General features: G+C 34.6%; 1 protein-coding gene across 1 annotated transcript in view; it reads right to left on the reverse strand.

The window, feature by feature from the left end:
• Window positions 1–4,195: 4,195 nt before the first annotated feature.
• ghrhrb (growth hormone releasing hormone receptor b) overlaps window positions 4,196–19,423 on the reverse strand; it is a 31,161-nt gene continuing 15,933 nt past the window's right edge. The window contains exons 3-14 of the mRNA XM_082189870.1: window positions 18,774–18,881; window positions 12,861–12,961; window positions 10,662–10,759; window positions 10,406–10,538; window positions 9,592–9,745; window positions 9,127–9,187; window positions 8,883–8,952; window positions 8,444–8,535; window positions 8,064–8,193; window positions 6,447–6,488; window positions 6,189–6,354; window positions 4,196–6,066 (exon numbers count right to left, since the gene is read on the reverse strand). Of these exons, the coding sequence (XP_082045996.1) occupies window positions 6,044–6,066; window positions 6,189–6,354; window positions 6,447–6,488; window positions 8,064–8,193; window positions 8,444–8,535; window positions 8,883–8,952; window positions 9,127–9,187; window positions 9,592–9,745; window positions 10,406–10,538; window positions 10,662–10,759; window positions 12,861–12,961; window positions 18,774–18,881 (1,178 nt within the window). The 3' untranslated portion in view covers window positions 4,196–6,043. The remainder of the gene's footprint in view (window positions 6,067–6,188; window positions 6,355–6,446; window positions 6,489–8,063; window positions 8,194–8,443; window positions 8,536–8,882; window positions 8,953–9,126; window positions 9,188–9,591; window positions 9,746–10,405; window positions 10,539–10,661; window positions 10,760–12,860; window positions 12,962–18,773; window positions 18,882–19,423) is intronic.

The raw sequence follows: 19,423 nt of genomic DNA on the forward strand, positions 1-19,423 counted from the left end.
ATAGATGACAGGCTTCTGCTATGGCACTCTAACCAATGATCTATTGTGAGCCAGGCAAACATGAATACTTTTGATGTGGACGTTTTGGATTTGATCTGAACTGAAAGGAATTGCAGGCCAAGAGGAGGTAAAGAATCCATAGCAATCCAGTGTTTAGGAGTGTTTCCATCCAGCAAGCTGAAGGTCTTGAACAAGGTGGATATTTGTACATATCAACATTACAAGAGTCTCTCGTGCTTTCTTTTCTCTGTCTGCGAAGATTCGTGACAGTTTGAGATTCTCAATATTTCATCGTCAAAAAAATAAAGCAGTTGAACAGGATGACGACAGTTTCCGGCGTCATCGGGATGTGCGACATGAAAAAGTCATTTTGAAGGGGAAGAAACCACATATTTCCCACGGGAGCTTAATCAATAAATGATTTCCAGTTCCTAAATTTAATTTAATATGTAAAGATTTTCATAAGTTGTAATTGTAGAATGAAGGACTGCAGGAAAATCAAGTTTAAAGACAAACAATGACACACATTATTTGGTGGACAATGACATGCATTGTGGACGCTTCTTGGGCAGTGTTGATATATTTTACACAATCATGTGACACTTTTCCAAAACTAACTTTCGCAAAGCACAACTAGCATTTAAAACTTTCTTTAAACAGCAACTTAACTCGTCATGTGCTTCTATTTTTTAAAACAGCCGCTATACAGAAAATGTCAATTGGAATATAACGATGCAAAAAAGCTCATGCCACAATGTTTGGCATGAGCAGCAAAGAGTTATGAATCTTTATGCTCATTTCATTGAATAAATTCATTTTAACTACGCTAAATTACTTCACTGATTGAAAGTTGATAATTGTCTTGTAGCTTTTCTGACTCATAATTTTTTATATTTTGTAATTTTATGTCATAAACACATTTACAAATAGAGCAACTTTTAAGATTCCAAAGATATTTTTTTTTTATATTTGACCCCTTAAGACGTCATTTGCCGTACTATTTTGCAATTCTTAGCAAATGATGTCACTGCATATGAAGATATTCTTTTCTTCTTCAAAGTGACTTTTTTGCACAAAAGAGACAATTGTTTGGTTTTGCAACAACAAACTAACACATAACTGCATCACTCTGTGAAAGTGCTTTTATTATGCTTCAGCAAACCAAGAGGCCTTTAGAGATTTTAAGCTTTTTTTTTTTTTTTTCTTTGGCATAACTTTCTATGGGCCTTCAATTTTCTTTTTGTAATGCTAAAAAATAAAAGTAATTTGATATGAAAAACAATTCCAAAAACTGAGAAAAGCTGATTTAGGGAATATGGGAAAGCAACAAACATCTTGCATACATGATCATGATACATTACAGTTTTTCTCCCCCAATTTAAGAAACAGTTTACATTTATATATTCTCCCTTTGTGAAGTATTTATATTAGTGTTTCAACAGATCTATCACAAAAAACAAATGCCTTGTTTTTCAAATGATAACTGCAAAACAAAAATGCACACAAGGTCAACAATTATTTAAGATTTTATATGATCAATATTTATATATAACATTACACTGTAATATAGATTATAATATATATATATATATATATATATATATATATAAAATATTTTTTTAAATGTGATAGGTTGAAATTTAAACTGACATAATTTAGATCTAGGATCAATTATTGAGATCATGTATCCAACTTTTTCAAAGATGGCTTGATTCCAATAAAATTTCGGCATTTGACAAAGAATTGAGAGTAGCCAATAATAAACGGTTAACTAATAATTATTAATATTCTTTATATTCACTTTAAACACTGTATAATGTTTACACACTGTCTCTTTAAATGTACATTATGTAACTTTTAACAAAACTGCATGCATTTTGCGGAAGAACATTGTTTTGGTTGTGCTCCGGCTCTGCGTGACTGTGCAATGCGGATGAATATGACCCTTCATAACAGATAATGCTTTACAAATTACAATGAATATTCTATAAAATACCTTACCTGTTGATAAATACCTTATCCGAGTAAGTTTTACAACCTTTCAAATCCCCCAGTTTTGTACCATCTCTGAACAGCCAAGCCAGTGTTGATTCTTGTTTTATTAGAGCTCTGTCAGACTCTCCTCTGTTTAGCGTTGGGTTATTCGGTTCCCCGGAGGTTTCAAGGTTAACGTGCTCCATATCAACCTTTCTAGACTCGTTGTGACAACTAACCATAAATGCATCAAAGGAGCTGGAGAAACTTTTCTCAATTTACGGATATGACGAGACCCGAACGAGCGAGTGATGAATGTACGCAATTTCCCGCGAGATCCATCCCGACAGCCTGTCGGGGATGATAAAATATAAGCACTTATAATAGGTTTACCATAGTGAATCAGGGACAGAAGTAACACGTTTTCGAAGAAGGATTGATTATGTATTTACTAAAAAGTTACATAGTGTACCTTTCATTCAGTGACATGATCAGTGTGTGCATTGCACTCTGTTCTGTGTCACATTGAGTAAACAAGCTTTAGCAATACTGAACGTTGTGGACACTTTGAAGCAGATAAATAATTTGCAATACTTTTTAGTGTAAATGTCAAAATAACAAAAACTAAATAGCGCATAGCCTACCTGTCATTTCACAGAACGTATGCAGAAGTTTTATTTAAAAATTGTGATTTTTTTTTCTTTTTTCAGTTGAATTGTTACTAAGTAAAGAGCTGATCATGTTGTTTAAATGTGTAGTTCTCAGCATCGCTGCCTATTCCTCTTAAACGATGCATGCATTTCCTGTGATCTAGTGGCTGCTAAAGCATAAAGAAAGTGGGTGGCTTATGATGTACAGCAATATTGTTGTTTCAAGAAAAAATACCACAATGACAAAAAATAAGTGAGTCTTCTGTAGGGCCAACAAGCATGTGCACTTTCTTGAAAACACATCATGACTATTTTTAATATATCCTGTTAATTATTACAGTGATTTTTGTATAATAAATTAAGACCATTTTAAATGACATACTTTACTCTAAGAGCTCTCTAATACCTCTCCTTCAAAGTAGTGGGATTGCAGTGCTGGCACAGATTCTAAACTTACCCAGAACTAGAAAATCAGCACATTTTATACCTCTTTACAACATTCAACAGAATATATTGACCTTTCAGCATATGTGCCTGCAATTACCACTCATGATGACCAGAATTATACATAAAAACAGGCTGATGGGAAATTTAGTAAACTGTCAGCATTACACGGGTATAGAGATAAGTGTGTGGGGTTTTACACAGAAATGACATTTGACCTTTTCTTTCTTGTAAATTTAAATTGTGTGAAAATGTATGATAACTAATACTGTACGTAGAATAAGCTATGGATTTAGATGTAATATATACAATGTTTTTTAAAAAAAGATATTTCATTTTTAATGGAGGGGTATAGTACATATAATGTCGCTTCAAACAAACTACATGTGGAAACTGAGTGTTTCTTACTTTAAACTCAAGCATATCACAGAAAAGAAGAATACAGTATTTAGAATACTAATATTAAAGTGTTTTGGGAGACTTGTAATGACAGTAGATTCATTTGAATGTTCTAGATTATATTAAATGCAGCTAAACTTGCTTTCGTGGAGAGTTGCTGGCTTTTTATGTTTTTCTTTTTCATTGTGCATATTTTATGTCATATTGGATGTATGTTATTGGATGTATGTTTGGTACTTTTTTTTGTATATTATAGACTATTGATTTTGCATTAAATGTTTTTGACAAGTAAAGTTCCCATTGCAATTAATAATCTCGATCCATAAAGACACCAGTAAATATGTTGAAAGTAGTAAATGTAAATGTTAAAAATGTATTAATGTGTTTTTAAGATGATTCAGAATTGTTTTATACAATGTCACCTTTGTGGAAAAATACAGTAACAAGTGCACCTGCTTTGATCAATTATAGTAGAAATGCTGCAAAAATGTTGCAATTTAAGGAGACGTTTACACGATAAAACGGAAAACGTTTTTTATGCATTTTGGCCATTCATTTACAATGTCGTTATTGTCTCTGTAATCTACAAAAATGCGAATTTGTGAATTTTCAGAACTTTTCTGTTTTTAGTACATCGTTGTTGCGTAAACGTACCCTTATTTTCAAATCAAAGTTCCATGACCATTGCCTATGGTAATTGGAGGCCATTTACATATAACAATACAATGTCACAAAGCACAAAATAAAGATATTTACTCCACACATTTAACAAAACTAATACACATCTGATAACCGAATATGTTAAGGCATTGGTGAATGTAGCAACAACGCTTACATTTAAGACAACAGAAGTCATCGGAATGGGAATCTAACATTTTGACAACCATAAAAAGACAATATACAACACAATATTAAAAAACAATCAGAGAATAAATACATTTTAGCATAGCATATGCTATAACCATAATGTCAGAAAGTGACAGGCATATTCCTGATTCACAGTCTTTTTTGTAATTGGATGGTTTTGAATTCATGATCCCTGTAATGTGTTCTTGTCTGAAATCATGTTTGAGCAACAATAAATGCTGTGATAAAAAAAAGAAGAAAAAAAAAGCATTTGGGTTGTTCTGAGTTAACACTATTGCACGTTTCTATGGCACTGACATAATATTTAAACTTTACACAGCCTATATACAGTATCCGGCATACAGTATGTTCAATTATGATCCAGGCTCACAAAAGACTGAAAATGAACATTGACTTTCACAAACTCATATTGCAAAAAAAAAAAAAAAAAATTATATATACAAGTGTGTGTGTGTGTGATTGTGATCGAAATTAATAGCACTAGTGATGTGTTACAATTATTATTAATGAAAATTATCACTAATATTAATTAAACTGTTTATAATCAAACCACCAAATAACTGAGCACAAATGTCAGTAAACATAGTACACATCACATAAAATCTACTACTGTACATACGGCAAGGATATTTACAAATACATTTAGCAACTACAAAACCTGTTGAAACCAGATAACATTTCTACCAAACAAGAAACTTTACAGTCTAGTGCTCCAGATGTGTGCACTGCAAATGATTCTTAAATAGGCCATTTTCAAAACAGTATTATGCCTTATTATAATTATAACTACTCATTACAATTTGTATCTACTTTGTAAGGTCTGTTTGTACAGAGACAGATTAGTGTTTTATAAATGTTTTATTTTATTTTCAATAACTCCTACTGATTTAATTAAAGCAATCAATTTGATTCAAAATGAATAAAATATTTTGAAAATACCTGCTATTTAAGAAAAATACTTTGTAAGCCCTGTAGAAATATTATAATTCGTTACACATACAGGGCCAGCACACTGTGCAATATAGTGCCTTGAAACGCAATTTACAAAATTAAAGATTAAGAATAAGAATGTCTTTATGAATATAAAAATACCTTCTTTCTTTCTTTTTTTTTAATTGATAGCTATTATTTTGTGAAGGATCCAAAATGAGGTCTGTTTACTGTAAGGCAATTAGCTGTATTCAACATCTACACATTATGCACTCTCAACTTTCAAGGCAGGCAGACCATAAGTCTCAAGTGACAAACAACGGAGTGATAAATACAAATTACAGAGCAACACGTTTAACAAAGTTAAATAACGATCATCATTTAAGCTGCTCTTTTCCATATATAAAAGTTGATGGGGATTACAAAATGAGTAAATGGCAGTTTTTCGGTTAACTGTCCTGTATGGGAATTTGTTCTGTAAATAGTCAGTGCCAACCATCTAATTTAAACCAGCAGTAGGGGAAACTGAACAATATGATTTGGGCTTTTGGGTTATGAATAAATAGTATTTTTATCAGTAAAGAGTTGAATTGTTTCAGTGATGTGATGTGTGTAGAAAACAGAAGTATATCTTTGGATTGTTTTAGCAACCATTTTATATCCTTAACACAATGCTTGAATTTGCATGAATTTGAACGTTTTCAATTATTTTTGCCTTGTGTCTTATAGCATAATGCAGGATTCTTCAAATCTGTTCCTCCTTTCCTTTAGCTCCAACCCTAATCAAACACACCTGCACATGCTAATAAAGATATTCAGGATTAATGGAAAATTTGTAGAAGAACCCTGGTTAAGAGGTTTCATGAAAGAGAAAAAGGGGAATGAGATGAATTGTAAAGAATTGGTTTCAGATAATCGACTCACTGTTGTGGGACTCCATTACCGGCAGCTCCTTAGAGCTGGATTTCTCTAAAACTGAGATTTGTGTGACTGTGCTGCTCTCAGTAAAGAGGGTTCGTCTTCTCTTACTGTATCTCAAATAATTTTGTGTCTGCCACTTCCACATTCTCTTCTTTAGTTCTGCTTGTACCTGAAATGCAGAAATATTAATGTGCATTTTTGAAAACAGCATGCGTTTCCTGTTTTGCATACATTTACAATTAGGAAAAACTTGTGGCTTACCTCTCCATTGAGAAAACAGTATAACAGAGCCACAACAAAACCCTGAGATGTACAGAAACACAATATTACAGTCAGTCAGTAAGGGTGCATTAAGAAATCACAGAACAGCTCAAGTAAGGGTGCATTAAGAAATCACAGAACAGCTCAAATACAAAAATTATATATATATATATATATATATATATATATATATATATATATATATATATATATATATATGACATAATATTATGTTAAAGTGACCCTATTATGCTTTTCCGGATATTACCTTGCATGTGGTCAAAAAGTCAGCAAAATGTCAAAGAACAAAGTGCACAATAAATGTTATCGTGAGTTATTGATTATCATGAGTTATTGTCTCCCAAAAGAAAGAACCGATTCTGAACTGCCTGAAACAAGTCATCAGGAATTCCCGCCTTACTTTCAGTTCAAATCTACATAGGTCTTTAACAACTTTGCGTAATGCCCGTCTATTGTCTTTACTGGTTGTAAGCGAACAACGTCTACTTTGACCCGCCGTCAAACACTGTAGTTGTAGCTGAGGCCTAGAAGTGTTTGGTTAGTGTTGTTGACATGTTAATAAGTGTTTGGACATGTTCCTTCATGTTTGGACATGTTCTCAATCCAAAGAATGAGAATCGAGGCTAGAAATTGATCCAGTTAAACCATCGCCATCATTAGTGTTCTTTATCACTGCATCTACAAGTGCTGAGGAAGCCTCCAGAGCTGAAATTAAGATATGGTAATAGGTATTTTGTTTCCAACACACAATGAAAGCAGTAGACCAATCACAACAGACTGGGCCATCGGACCAATCAGAGCAGATTAGGCTCTGAGTTATAAAGAAATTACAACTATTTATATACTTCAGAAGGAATAATGGTCAAATTTTTATACATTTATAAATTCTGAAATGAGGCAGCCTCAAGGAGGTATGCAGCCTTCGAGTGAGTCGCAGCTAAAGACTAAATCCTACATCACACTGGTTCCCAACCCAAGTCCGGAGGAATCCCAGAACTGCACAATTTAAATGTCTCAATAATCAAACACACCTGATTCAACTTATCAGCTTGTTGGTAAAGACCTTAGATGGATGTGTCAGACAAGAGAGACATCCACAATGTGCAGTGTTGGGGGTCCTCCAGGACCGGGGTTGGAAACTTCTGCTTTATTGAACCGTTTCAGACACTGTGAGAAAATGTAAGTGTTTTTTTTGTTTTTTTTACCTTGGGGCAGCCAATCTCGTCATTGTATATTTTGGAGAACAAAATTACCATCCATTCAATCACAATTTGTTATCGATTAACCTGCAGTTAGTGAAGGCGGGATATTAGAGCACGGAGAAGATCAAGTCAGATGCGAAGATGTCAAAGGAGTGTGTGTGTAAATTGAATGAGGATCTTCAAAAAGAGTTTATCAAGTTATTATGTGCAGTAAGTTGTGAAAAAATAACTCTCGCGCTGAATGACACGCACCAGAAGCACTCTCTCCGACAGCGCGCAATCCCGAAATCAGGTTTTTTTTTGCTGACCATGCCGTCCTGTATTTCACCAAGATAAATCTGGTCATCCTAGCATTACTTTTCTGTGAATTTCACAGATGGTTGATTGTACACACCTGAAACGGGCCCAGGCCAAGCTCAAGAAAGTGACGAGCATTTTCTCCAGTGTTCTCTGGCAGGAAGGCAAATACCATGTAGTGCATGCCAAACAGAGGAATCAGGAAAAGAGTAGACTTGGCCAGTCTCCTACAAGTATACATAAAGATCATCATTATTTCAGATTAATAACAAACAATTAAATTACGTTTTGGAGGGGAATTTATCATGAGAGAGTAATGAGCAACTGTGATGGCTGTAAATAAAAGCAGCCCGAAAACAGTCTACTGTGATACTTGCATCTTGTGAATTTCAACAAGACTGATCCACAAGTATTGTACAATTGTCTGTGAATCAAACATTAATACATCTTTGCTTTGAGTGTGCATTTCAGGCCTACATGAAGTGGTTGGTATCATTGCCACCCATTCCTCGAGACTTCAGCTTCTGCACAAGAATCCGGATCACATTTATGAAGATGAAGAAATTGATCTAGATGTAAAAAAAAAAAAAAAAAGCAAGAATGCGTCTCTGTATAAAAGATAAAGGAAAAAGCTCATATACTGTACACATCAACAGACTGTGTGTTAAAATAGATACTTGTATCCAAAGAGAAACAATCATGATGACTAGGGCAAAGAAAACGTTTAAGTGTCATTTCGATATAATATGTAATTTTATTGTAGTGCACAATAATGGCACATGAAAAATACATTAATAATATATATTTTGAAAAATACTATTGCAGCCAACAGCTTCCACTGTATTCCAGATGTGGCTTTTATGCATATATATATATATATAAAATCAAATCAGCTGTGTTTTTCTGTGAGTCATACCAGGAGAGATACTGTGATTGGTCCTTTGATAATCCACCAAAAGTAAGCAACGTCTGTGTCATCCCAGCACCTGCAATGATTATATGAGTACACCTGCATAGATTCTGCACTTTCGCAATAAGCGCAGAAATGTATGCAGTGCAAAAATATATAGTACTACAAATCAAACAAAGAAGCAAATCAAATCAAATCAGATGAGCAACGTAAAGTGTGTCTATACGAGCTTAGATCAATCTGGACTTACCCTCTGTTATCAAAGAAATTCCTTGCTAGAACCCAGATGATCAGTATTAGTGTTGGTAGACCTACAGGATGCAGACAGAATAATTCAATAAACAAAATGTCATCAAATTGTGAAACATGTTTGTTACTCTGCTAAAACGTTATCAAGAATAGGTTTGATATCTTCTGTAAGAGCAATCATTTTGTGATTGAGATTTCCTGGGAAAATAATAATTTCTTGTTTAGAAATTTGATGCCTACATGTGTCACCAATGGAACATAACACACAAGGCCACACTATCATGCAACTACACTACAAATCCTTGAGAAATAAATATGATATAATAATATACACTACCAGTCAAAAGTTTAGAATCATTATGTTTTTGAAAGAAGAAGCTTATGCTCACCATGTCAGGATTATGTCTATTATATTATATATATTACATAACAATATGTTCTCAAGTCTGCTATAGTACCCACTTACCCCAGCCAATAAGAATGTACCACCAGAAATACTTCTTCTGTGAGACAAAGGTTAGAGCTAGAAGAGTCTGTAGATACATCCCCTCTACCAGCAGCCAAAAATAGTTAGCCAGGATACTGAACTGGAAGAAAGCCACCACTGCCTTGCAAGGGGTCTGAAGAGGAGACAGTTTTAGAGATTGTAAGTGTTCCGTCAAGATGTACTGTATATTCTTAGAATATATATCTTTCCACTGAAGATACAAGACCATAGAAATTTGCCACAGCATGTCACAGCACGTAGCAAATTTCAAGACCTCTGCATTGCAAATTAAAGTATGATATTATTGCAGTGCTCAGACATTTCAGCACAGCATAATGTTAGAGATGAGAATTAGGTAGTGCTAATAAGAAACAGCACAAATATAATTGCAGAGAAGGGGGGAAGAAGAAGAGTGTTAGCTATGAAGAGATGTTTTTTTTATACTTCAAAGAAGGTGTTTCAGTTCTAGCGGAGGCAGATCTTGTAAAGTGTGCCTTAAAGGCACAGATGAGTTGGCTGATACTGACAGGGGCTAAAAAATGGATGCAAAAATGTGAAGTTAGTGTCACTATGCTGACAGAAACTGGTGTAAAGCTTTGAAAGTTCTCTACTGTTCCAGATGAATGCTGCAGCATCATGCATTGTGACCTAAAATGATCACTGACCGCAAGGCTGATGGGGAGAACATGAGCATTGACATGTTGAATAGCATGGATTAGCTCATTATTTTGAATGACGTGTATAAAACAAAAACAAAAATTCTGCAGAGCCTGTGACAGTTGGCGAGTCTCACTGTTGACATGAAGCAGTGGTCCACGTCCTCGTCGGCAAAAAGAACTGCATCTTTGATGAAGATTGCACTGGCTCGCAGGATGAAGGACGCGAACAGATTGATGTGAATGTAGTTTCTGGTGCAGTGAAACTTTCTGTTTGAGCAGAGTAAAATTGATTCGCAGATTATTCAACAAATTGTCACAAAACTCTCACAGATTAAAATTTCTACTGATCTTTGTGAGGTTACATGAGCTTAGTGAGGATTCTTGCAGTACCTGAAGGCTGTAAACACAAAGATGGCAGAGATGAGGGAAATCAGAGAGGTAGCATAGCCCACAGTGTACACCTGCCTGAAAGTGGAGTAATATGTGGTCTGGAAAAGAGGGGGAAAATAAAACATAAAAAGACAATTATACAATTATTTTTCAGAGAATAATGTATTTTCAGTTCGATTGGTGCACTTCAACCTTTTTGTTTCACATTTCTGTTGTTATTGGGCCTTATTCTTGACACACATGTAGAACAAATTATTCTAAACATTTCATGAATCATGGAGGGTATGAAGATGGATGGAGAAAATAACAAAAGAGTCTCACTATAAGGTCTGAAAAATGGATGTTATAATATATGTTATATTCAACCAATGATAGAGTACAGCAAAATGCATTAAAAATGAATGATAAAATAATAACATTTCTTCATTCAGTCATTTGTTATTTTTGCCACAACCTCAGCCAAATGCAGCTGCCAAGCAAATATAAACTCATGTTAAAAAAAAGTATATATAAAAAAGTCAAATTCGTTATTATTTTAAATTATTTAAACATGTTCATGGAAAAATGGAAACTTGTGAATAAATGTAATGCTCTATCAGAGGCCATTTTTATTCTTGCTACCAACCTGTGAACTGCACACAGAGGATTGAGGGATATATCGTAGGTAGAAAAGGCCCAGCTAACATAGAACATTCCCATAACGTTGGCTAACGTTCTGGCAAGGTTCTCTCAAAGTTATGAGCAAACATTCGTCCAGTAACATAAATAGAACCTTCGCTCAGTTATCTGGTCTTATTAAGCCTAATGTTCTCAAAACGTTAGCAAAAAAATTTATTAAATAATTCATGGAACTTTTTTCTTAAAAAAACGTTTTAGTTTGATGTTCATGTAAAGTTTTTTAAATGTTACTACTTGTTTCAGAACATTCAGAGAACATTCAATAGTAACATCCCATTCCTATAATGTTTGCATAATGATACAAATATATATATTTTTTAAACATTTAAAAAAACTGGATGTTTTTCATGTTAAGAGCATTCATAAATACTGTAATACAGCTAAATGTTCTTAGAACATAATTGTGTCAGCTTTGGGAATGCTAACAATGCTGTCTTCAAAATTCAAAAACAGATAAAGGCATCTTAACCGACAGGGTGATATGCAAACATTCCTACCTCTGCATCCTGCATTTTTAGTCTTGAGACAAAGCCAACATTAAAAGCAGGTCAGCTTGTTCTGGGATTACAGCATATGCAACTAACTATACTTCATGTGCATCTATAACCACATTGCTACTTCCCCTGATGCAGACACAGCTGAAAGTCATTATGAGTTATTATAGAAATGTAGCACTCATGAGAGAGAGAGAGTTTTATGTTCTTGTCTGGCTGATTCAACTACTGTTAATTGGTTTGTTCACAACAGGAACACTCTCATCTATTTTATTCAAAGTATTGTCTCTATTATCATTACCATTTCACTGTGGTCGTCTGGCACAAACAAAAAGATAATACAAAGAAACTGTCTGGCAGAGGAGAAGATTATGCTTTGAGGTGGCTAAATCATTTTTAATTCGCTCCCATCAACAAAACCAAAGTGATCTTTCAAGTTCTTATCCCAGAGAGTAAGAAAAGTAAGAGGTGTTTTCGAAAAAGTGGTAAAGAGCTCAACATGTGTGGCACGAGGTGAGTGGGCGTTTTCAATTCACTCTCTATGACATCTGCATAAATGCTTGAGTAACAGAACGTAGGCCTGACAGCAGAGCAGAGGAAGCCGTGACAGTACAAAGTCCCTTTAGACAATGTTTTTAAAGCTAAGAAACTCTCACCATTATGCAAATACGAGGCGAAAAATCCAGGTCAGAATCTTGGAAACGTAACAACGACCCTGCTTGCTTCTGTGCCAGTGAACACAAACTGAAATTAGGGTAAAAATAACTACATACTGTATATAACTATATTTGATGGAGACCTTAAACAAACCAAAACCCATGAGGCTCCATCTAATTTTGAACGTTTTGGAAAAAGATCACAGTGTTTTATTTCTACAAAAAAAAAAAAGGAAAAAAAAAGAGAGAGAGAGAGAGACAAGTACAAATACAGAATGGTTATGGGGAAGATTATTTGAAGATGTCTAACATTTAAAAATAAAAGTTGGTATAGAAATAATTTTCTCTCAGAAATTGATAGTAGTTTTCACCTCAGTTTCCGATTCCTCGTCCTCCAGAATCTCACAAGCATTCTCATAGGTTGGGTAGATTTTCGTCCAGCCATCCTTGGTGCAATTCCTAAATATGAAACCTGCATTAAAAGAATGTTAAACATAATTATCAGCTTGCAACATTGTAAAGGCAACATCTTGATGCATCAATTGGCAAAAAGAAACTGATAAAGCTCCAAATACCAACAGCTGCTCATTACATTGCCTGTGTTAGACAGATACACCTAGTACTTTTCTGTGGAATTATTCACAAAAACAAAACAGATGTTTCATTTGTCCGAGATTTTTTCCTCACTATGAAATGTTCTATGAAGCTACTGTATAAACTCAACTCAAATAACATTAAATACCAGGATGACACTGTCTCTGCTACAGTAATCCACATGTCCTTCCTCTCTGTAGCATTTGGGATTATGTTTTTATTAGTCTGCTTATACCTTTTGTTGTATTTCATGATATGTAGATGTGTGGATTGAGAGCTCAGATAGATATATCAAACCAGTCAGGTTTATACAAAATTATTTTATCTGCTTGATAATGGGCTCATTATTCAGCCGGAGCATGGGGTTTACTGTATGTCATATAGGTCACAGTAAAACAAGACTGTCTGACTGAATATCATCTCTGAAAAACAGCACTCTCTTTGACCGAAGCACTTAAACCCGAATTGGTTAGGGAGCACTAGAATTTATTTGCTCACAAAAACAAATAGGGTTCAATGGTTCAATGCAAGCGGTTAATCAAAGACCTCTTTCTCTTGAGAACCTTGTGATTGCACATTACAGCTTCTGGGTTCTAAAGCCCACTCAAACCCTAATACACTGTGTGCTGAGGGAGTTAATCATGTGCTCCAAAGACAAATGCTCTCTTCTGTTATATCATTTTTCGGTAGAAGACGGTCAATTTGAGCAAAATGGTCCATTTGAGGATTGAGCATTACTGAGAAACAGATGTTCCCTCTCTGATTGCAAAATAAACTAGCATGAGGAGTTCTTTTGGACTTTTGATTGGATTATCAACCAGTGTTCCCAGTATTAAAACAGAACTTAGTAGTGAGGCAACCTGCCACTAGGAGACACATACTGTAAAAACCTGGTCAACCATATAAATCTGATTCCATTGAGTCTGTGTGAACAACGAGGTTATGTCATTGTTTAATTTGTAGAAATGCCAGTCATCCATGATTCATCTATTCAGTGAGCGCAGTGTCCAATTACAGAGAGGTTACTGAGAGAAGTGAAATAAAGTATTAGGCTGGTCATGCAATCTCGACTCACCAGCAAACACGAGGTGATTAATAACTTGTGAGCATAAAGGATTTTCAACATATTTTTCAAAATTGCTATTTATTTCTATGAAAATAATACTTTTATAATGAGTGAGCAATTACTGAGTGAACCTTTAAATAACCCCAAAATGTATATTCTGTTATAATTGAATCATCTCCATGTATCATGCCTAGGTAAGATGGAAAAATGTCAAACAAATGCATTGCATGCAATATTGATTTGCTGTTGCCCAAAAGGTTAAATCAAACAATGCAGATCAAATTTGGACTCAGGGTACATTTGAAAAAAAATTAAAATAAGACACATTGTTTTACATAGTAGAAGGAATAATCTAAACACATTTTTCAGAAAACATTTAACCTAAAACTTGCCTGCAAGTAATTTCATTAGTTGTTTTGCTAAGCATTCTAACTGTAAAGTTAATTAATTCATACAGGTACAATATTTTTGACCATACTGTTTTTCCTACAAAATATTGTGTTGACCATCAATACATATATATTTTTAGAATTTGCAATTATTTATTTTGTGACCTATGCTTTCAAAAATCCTAAATTAAGGATATGACACTAATATGACATGGGCCAACTGCCCAGTAAGACATTTATCTCATTTTGAAGAAATAAACACTTCTAAACTATCTGTCATATAAGCATTCATGAGAAGGAAGTTGTTACACATTGACGTGACGTAAGCGCGTTGAAAAGTTTGTGCAAGAAACGCAGAGGAGCACCACTTCTCAAGAGAACTTCCAACATCCCTCTCATGAACGCTTTCTTACACACAGTTATCATTACGCTTCAGAAGACATTGATTCATCCACTGGGGTTGTATGGATTACTGTCACAATCGCTGTGTGTGGTTTTTCAAACATCAATAGAAAAGATAGACATGATAGAAAAGATAAAAAATGAATAAAATCGCCTACAAATAAGCTCATATTTCTGTATGCATTTATATGATGTACTTCATTTAGACTAAGCCTCAGTTAACTCTGTAAGGCTTGACATTACAGCTAACCTATGACCTTCTGTCTCCTCACCTACACTTATCTCGGCCATCCTGAAGGCCTGCTAAGTGGGTGGTTCAGTGCTAGCATGCCAATGGGATTTTTTTCCACTCGCTGTTTCTAGCATTACCATAAAACAGAGTTCATCATGTGCTGCAAGTCTCTCTCCCAGAAGCCACAGTGGGGGAAGACGAGAGCAGTGAGGACCTGACCGCTGCTGCTTTCTGTGGTGGAGATGTCAGGCACTGGCCTAGGGGGATTGAAGAGATTGAACAACCAGCACTAACAGCCCCTGCTATTACGCCTGCTTTAACCCTCTTTGATTTTTAATATTTTTATTATTTCCTTGGCACATTTTCAGCAAGATTTGGAGCAGAGCAAAGTAGATATCTTCAGGTCCATTGTGTACTTATGTATTCATAGAGGTGTGTGGGGGGATGGAAAAACAGCACGATGCAGATAGCAGTTGTGTCATGAGTCTGTTGATTTTTCTTAGCCTCCACATTGATTTCTCAAAAGCCCTGGAGTAGTTTTTCTAGGTTCATGATTTTTAAATGTTTTTCAATGCCAATGTGTGTAACTTTATTTTTCAGTGCACCATAGGAAATGGGAGATACACATTTTTTAAAGCCGATTGTATTCGTTTTTCTTTATGGTTTGGTTTAAACAAGAGGTGCACAGAAATGAAAATTCTGGAGTGAAAACCTAAAATTCTTGATGCACATGGCCGAAAACTGAAACCGAAAATGACTTTTTAAAAATATTTTTTCATTTCTTATTTTAAATGATTTTTTTCTTATATAATTGAATTAATATTAGAGTTTTTCATTAAAATCAATCATTTTATTGAATCTGAAAATACAAACTACAAGCCAAAAAAATTAAATAACCACACTTGTATTTAAAGTAACACCAAAATGGGACAGAAAATATATAAAAACAATATTAAATATCAATATATTATTCTTCATTTAGTAGATGCAAAAGAATCAGATTTAACATTTATCTTTTGACCAATTATCAAAATAATGTCGAGTCCTAAAAAGCTATTATAACCAGAGCATGTGAGCAGAGAGGGAAGCAGAGCAGTGAACGAGACTGTAGCATCATTTTACCGGTATTACCCTGCACAGCGATACCACACCATGTTAGCACAGTGTGGCTATTGCAAACAGAAACAAGTCAGAGAAATTTCATATTGGCACGTTATTTGTGCAGACATTGCTTTATACATGAGTGGAGTGTTTGCTTGGGCTGACTGAACGGAAGCGAAGCCACTCGCAAAGTAACAAAAAATGCTGCGTAAGGGTGAAACCTAAACACTGAGAGGTGGGGCATCATTTATTTTGGCCTTTTTTCTCTTTCGGACAAAAAATGAAAATGCTGATGCCGGACGATAATTTTTGGCGGCTGAAATTTCGGTGCATCACTAGTTTAAACCTTACTTTTTTATTTTAAAGGTAGACTATGCAATGTTTTTTTAGTAAAAAAAAAAAAAAAAAAGAAAAAGTGTTTTTGTCTTACCCTGATTCGCTATGATACCCTATTATAAGTGTTTATATTTTAGACCTGTCGGAATGGTTTTCACAGGAAGTTGCGTAGGCTACATGCATCACTCGCCCGTGTGTGTCTCATCATATCCGTAAATAGAGAAAAGTCATTTCAGCCACTTTGAAAAATGCAGAACAGAGGAGAGTCTTGCAAAAAGAGAACGTGACAGAATTATTTTAAAAGTGACACACAGATTTTTTTTCACTCCACAAGTGAATAAGGTATTTTATTGAACAGATAAATTGCCATATGTAGCTCTCTAACAGAGTTCATTGTAAAGCATTAGCTATTGTAAGGAGTCATTTCATTATGGTTGTTGCAGCTCTGTGCTATAATTTATTTTCAAGGTTAGTACATCTAATGGGTATATAGATCTCAAGCTGACTACCTGAAGACATTACTACAGTAATGCTTTCAACTAGTCAGCTTGAGGTTCTTTTACATCTAAACTGGTTATCTCTGAAGCCTAGTAGTGAATGTTTTACGAGCAGTAGGATAACCATATTCTTCCGCAAAGTCGCGCATAACCGAAGCACAACCAAAACAATGTTCTTCCGCACAATGCATGCACAGAACTGAAATGTAAGGTAGTACAAACTGTTAGCGAGCAATTGCACATATTAGAATGCTAAATGCTAAGTCCTTAAGGAAAGCATCAAAGACATATTCTTTATGTATCCAGTGTAGTTGAAGCTGTGTTCTAAATCCCAGCATAACTGAAGACTATCAAGTCTCCCACTTTTCTCATCTTCCTCAAAAACACAAAAAACAGTTCAGTGGTGGTCATTATAAATATTGTCTTTAGACATAAGCTAAAATGTTATTAAATATATTTTTTTCTGCTTTTTACAACTTAATTTCACCATAAACAAAATGAATGTTTAGACAACCTTAAAAATATCTTGAAGTTTCTTTGTTTCTTTTATTTGTATTTTCAATTGGGAGTGTTAATTATTTGTTTTTAGTCAAACTGAACAAAACAAGTTTAAACTAGAATCCCTTATTTTTAATTAGATTTTTTTTTATTAGAAAAAAACATTTTGGACATCCAGAGAATATTCAGAAATAACATGTACATAACTTAATGGGAATGGTATAACAAAACATTCATAGAAAATAATTTTGTTAGCTTATATCTATCTGTTTCTACATATTATGGCAAAAATATCTCCCAGAACACAATTTTGAGATTACAGTTTTGACAAATATTTTATGTGTGTCATTACAGATGCAACAAAATAAGATTAAAAAAGTTAACTTTATTGTCCTCTGGGTAGCCCTGCCCACCATGAAATCTTAATGACCTAAAATCCCTCTTCTCATAACTTACATTAACCATCAAATATCTTTAGATTGGTGGTGATTGTGTAACGTTTTATGTTCAGGATGGGGAAAAAACTGTCATCTTGTTACTGATTAGGACCTCTGGCATGAAACATAAGTTTTAAATTGTAACATGTAAAAAATTGGTACCAATTTCCTGTAGACAACACTTAAAGTCCATCATGAGTACAATTTGCTTGCTCAAATGTTGCTAAGACATATTGAGAAATAACTGTAATCTACTGAACCCGTGAAAACAAATACACTCAGTGTCCCTAAGCAACTATTAACAGAGTTTATGATATCCGGATATTCAGAGCTCTAGCTATGAATTTATAGAGCACTCATGATGTTTCTCTGTGTATGTTTGCCTTGTCACTTTTATTGCCCTGGGTTGGTGTGTCAGTACAGTTTGTCGTGTTTGAGTGCATGTGCTTGAGTGCACCAAAGGGTATGATCTGGCATGAACAGTGCAAGCTTTTTGGCAGTGGTTAAAATGACATAGCTGTATGTATTTATCAGACTTCTTAAGGTACTCATAATAATACACAGATAAAAAGCTCCAGCAATTCACCTAATCCTCAGCATTTTATTCAACCAATACATTCAGTCTTAAAAATGAAGCTTTGTTCATCTAAAAATGTGTTTCTCGTTGATATTTGATAACAGCCATAATAAAAAATAATAATAAAAAGGCTGCCTGGGATAAGAGTAGCTTACCATGATTGGTTGCAAACAGCTGAGACACTTCGGAACAGGAGACATTGACTACCTGTCCAACTTCTGCTTTGTACCAGCACCAAACATCATCCCAGTTGGTATGACACCCTGAGATACACAAAAATAAATAAGTAATAAGCAGAACATTTTATAATTTTGCTAACAGTAAGGGTGTCATGTTGCAGTCAAAGGAAGATGAAGAAGTGGATCCAATTTGCAGAAGAAGATAATCCAAAAGGTCAAAGTAAATTAAACAGCTAGCACATAGACAACAACTGACAACTCCAAGAACAAAAAGAGGGCACATATATACTGTACACAGGTAAAAACAAGCAACTAAACAAGACACAGGTGAACTAAACGGTAACTATAGCAACAAATGAGCACGTAAATCTCTAAACAGAAACTCGGGGCATTTATACGACACAATTTTCAACTGAAACTGAAAACTTTTTATGCATTTTGGCTGTTCATTTACACGACAACAGTGTTTTGGGGGCCTGAAAACTTCTGAAAATGGGTTTCAAAGTGCAAGTTTTTTTTGAAAAGGACATCGTTATCGTCTCTGTGTAAACCACAAAAACACGAATTTGTGAAAATAGTGACATCATGCACATTAGTTGTTGTTAGTTGTGCATTAGAGAGGGGGA

The sequence above is a fragment of the Leuciscus leuciscus genome, assembly GCF_965113295.1.
Source record: "Leuciscus leuciscus genome assembly, chromosome: 14".
Classification (NCBI taxonomy): Eukaryota; Metazoa; Chordata; class Actinopteri; order Cypriniformes; family Leuciscidae; genus Leuciscus; species Leuciscus leuciscus.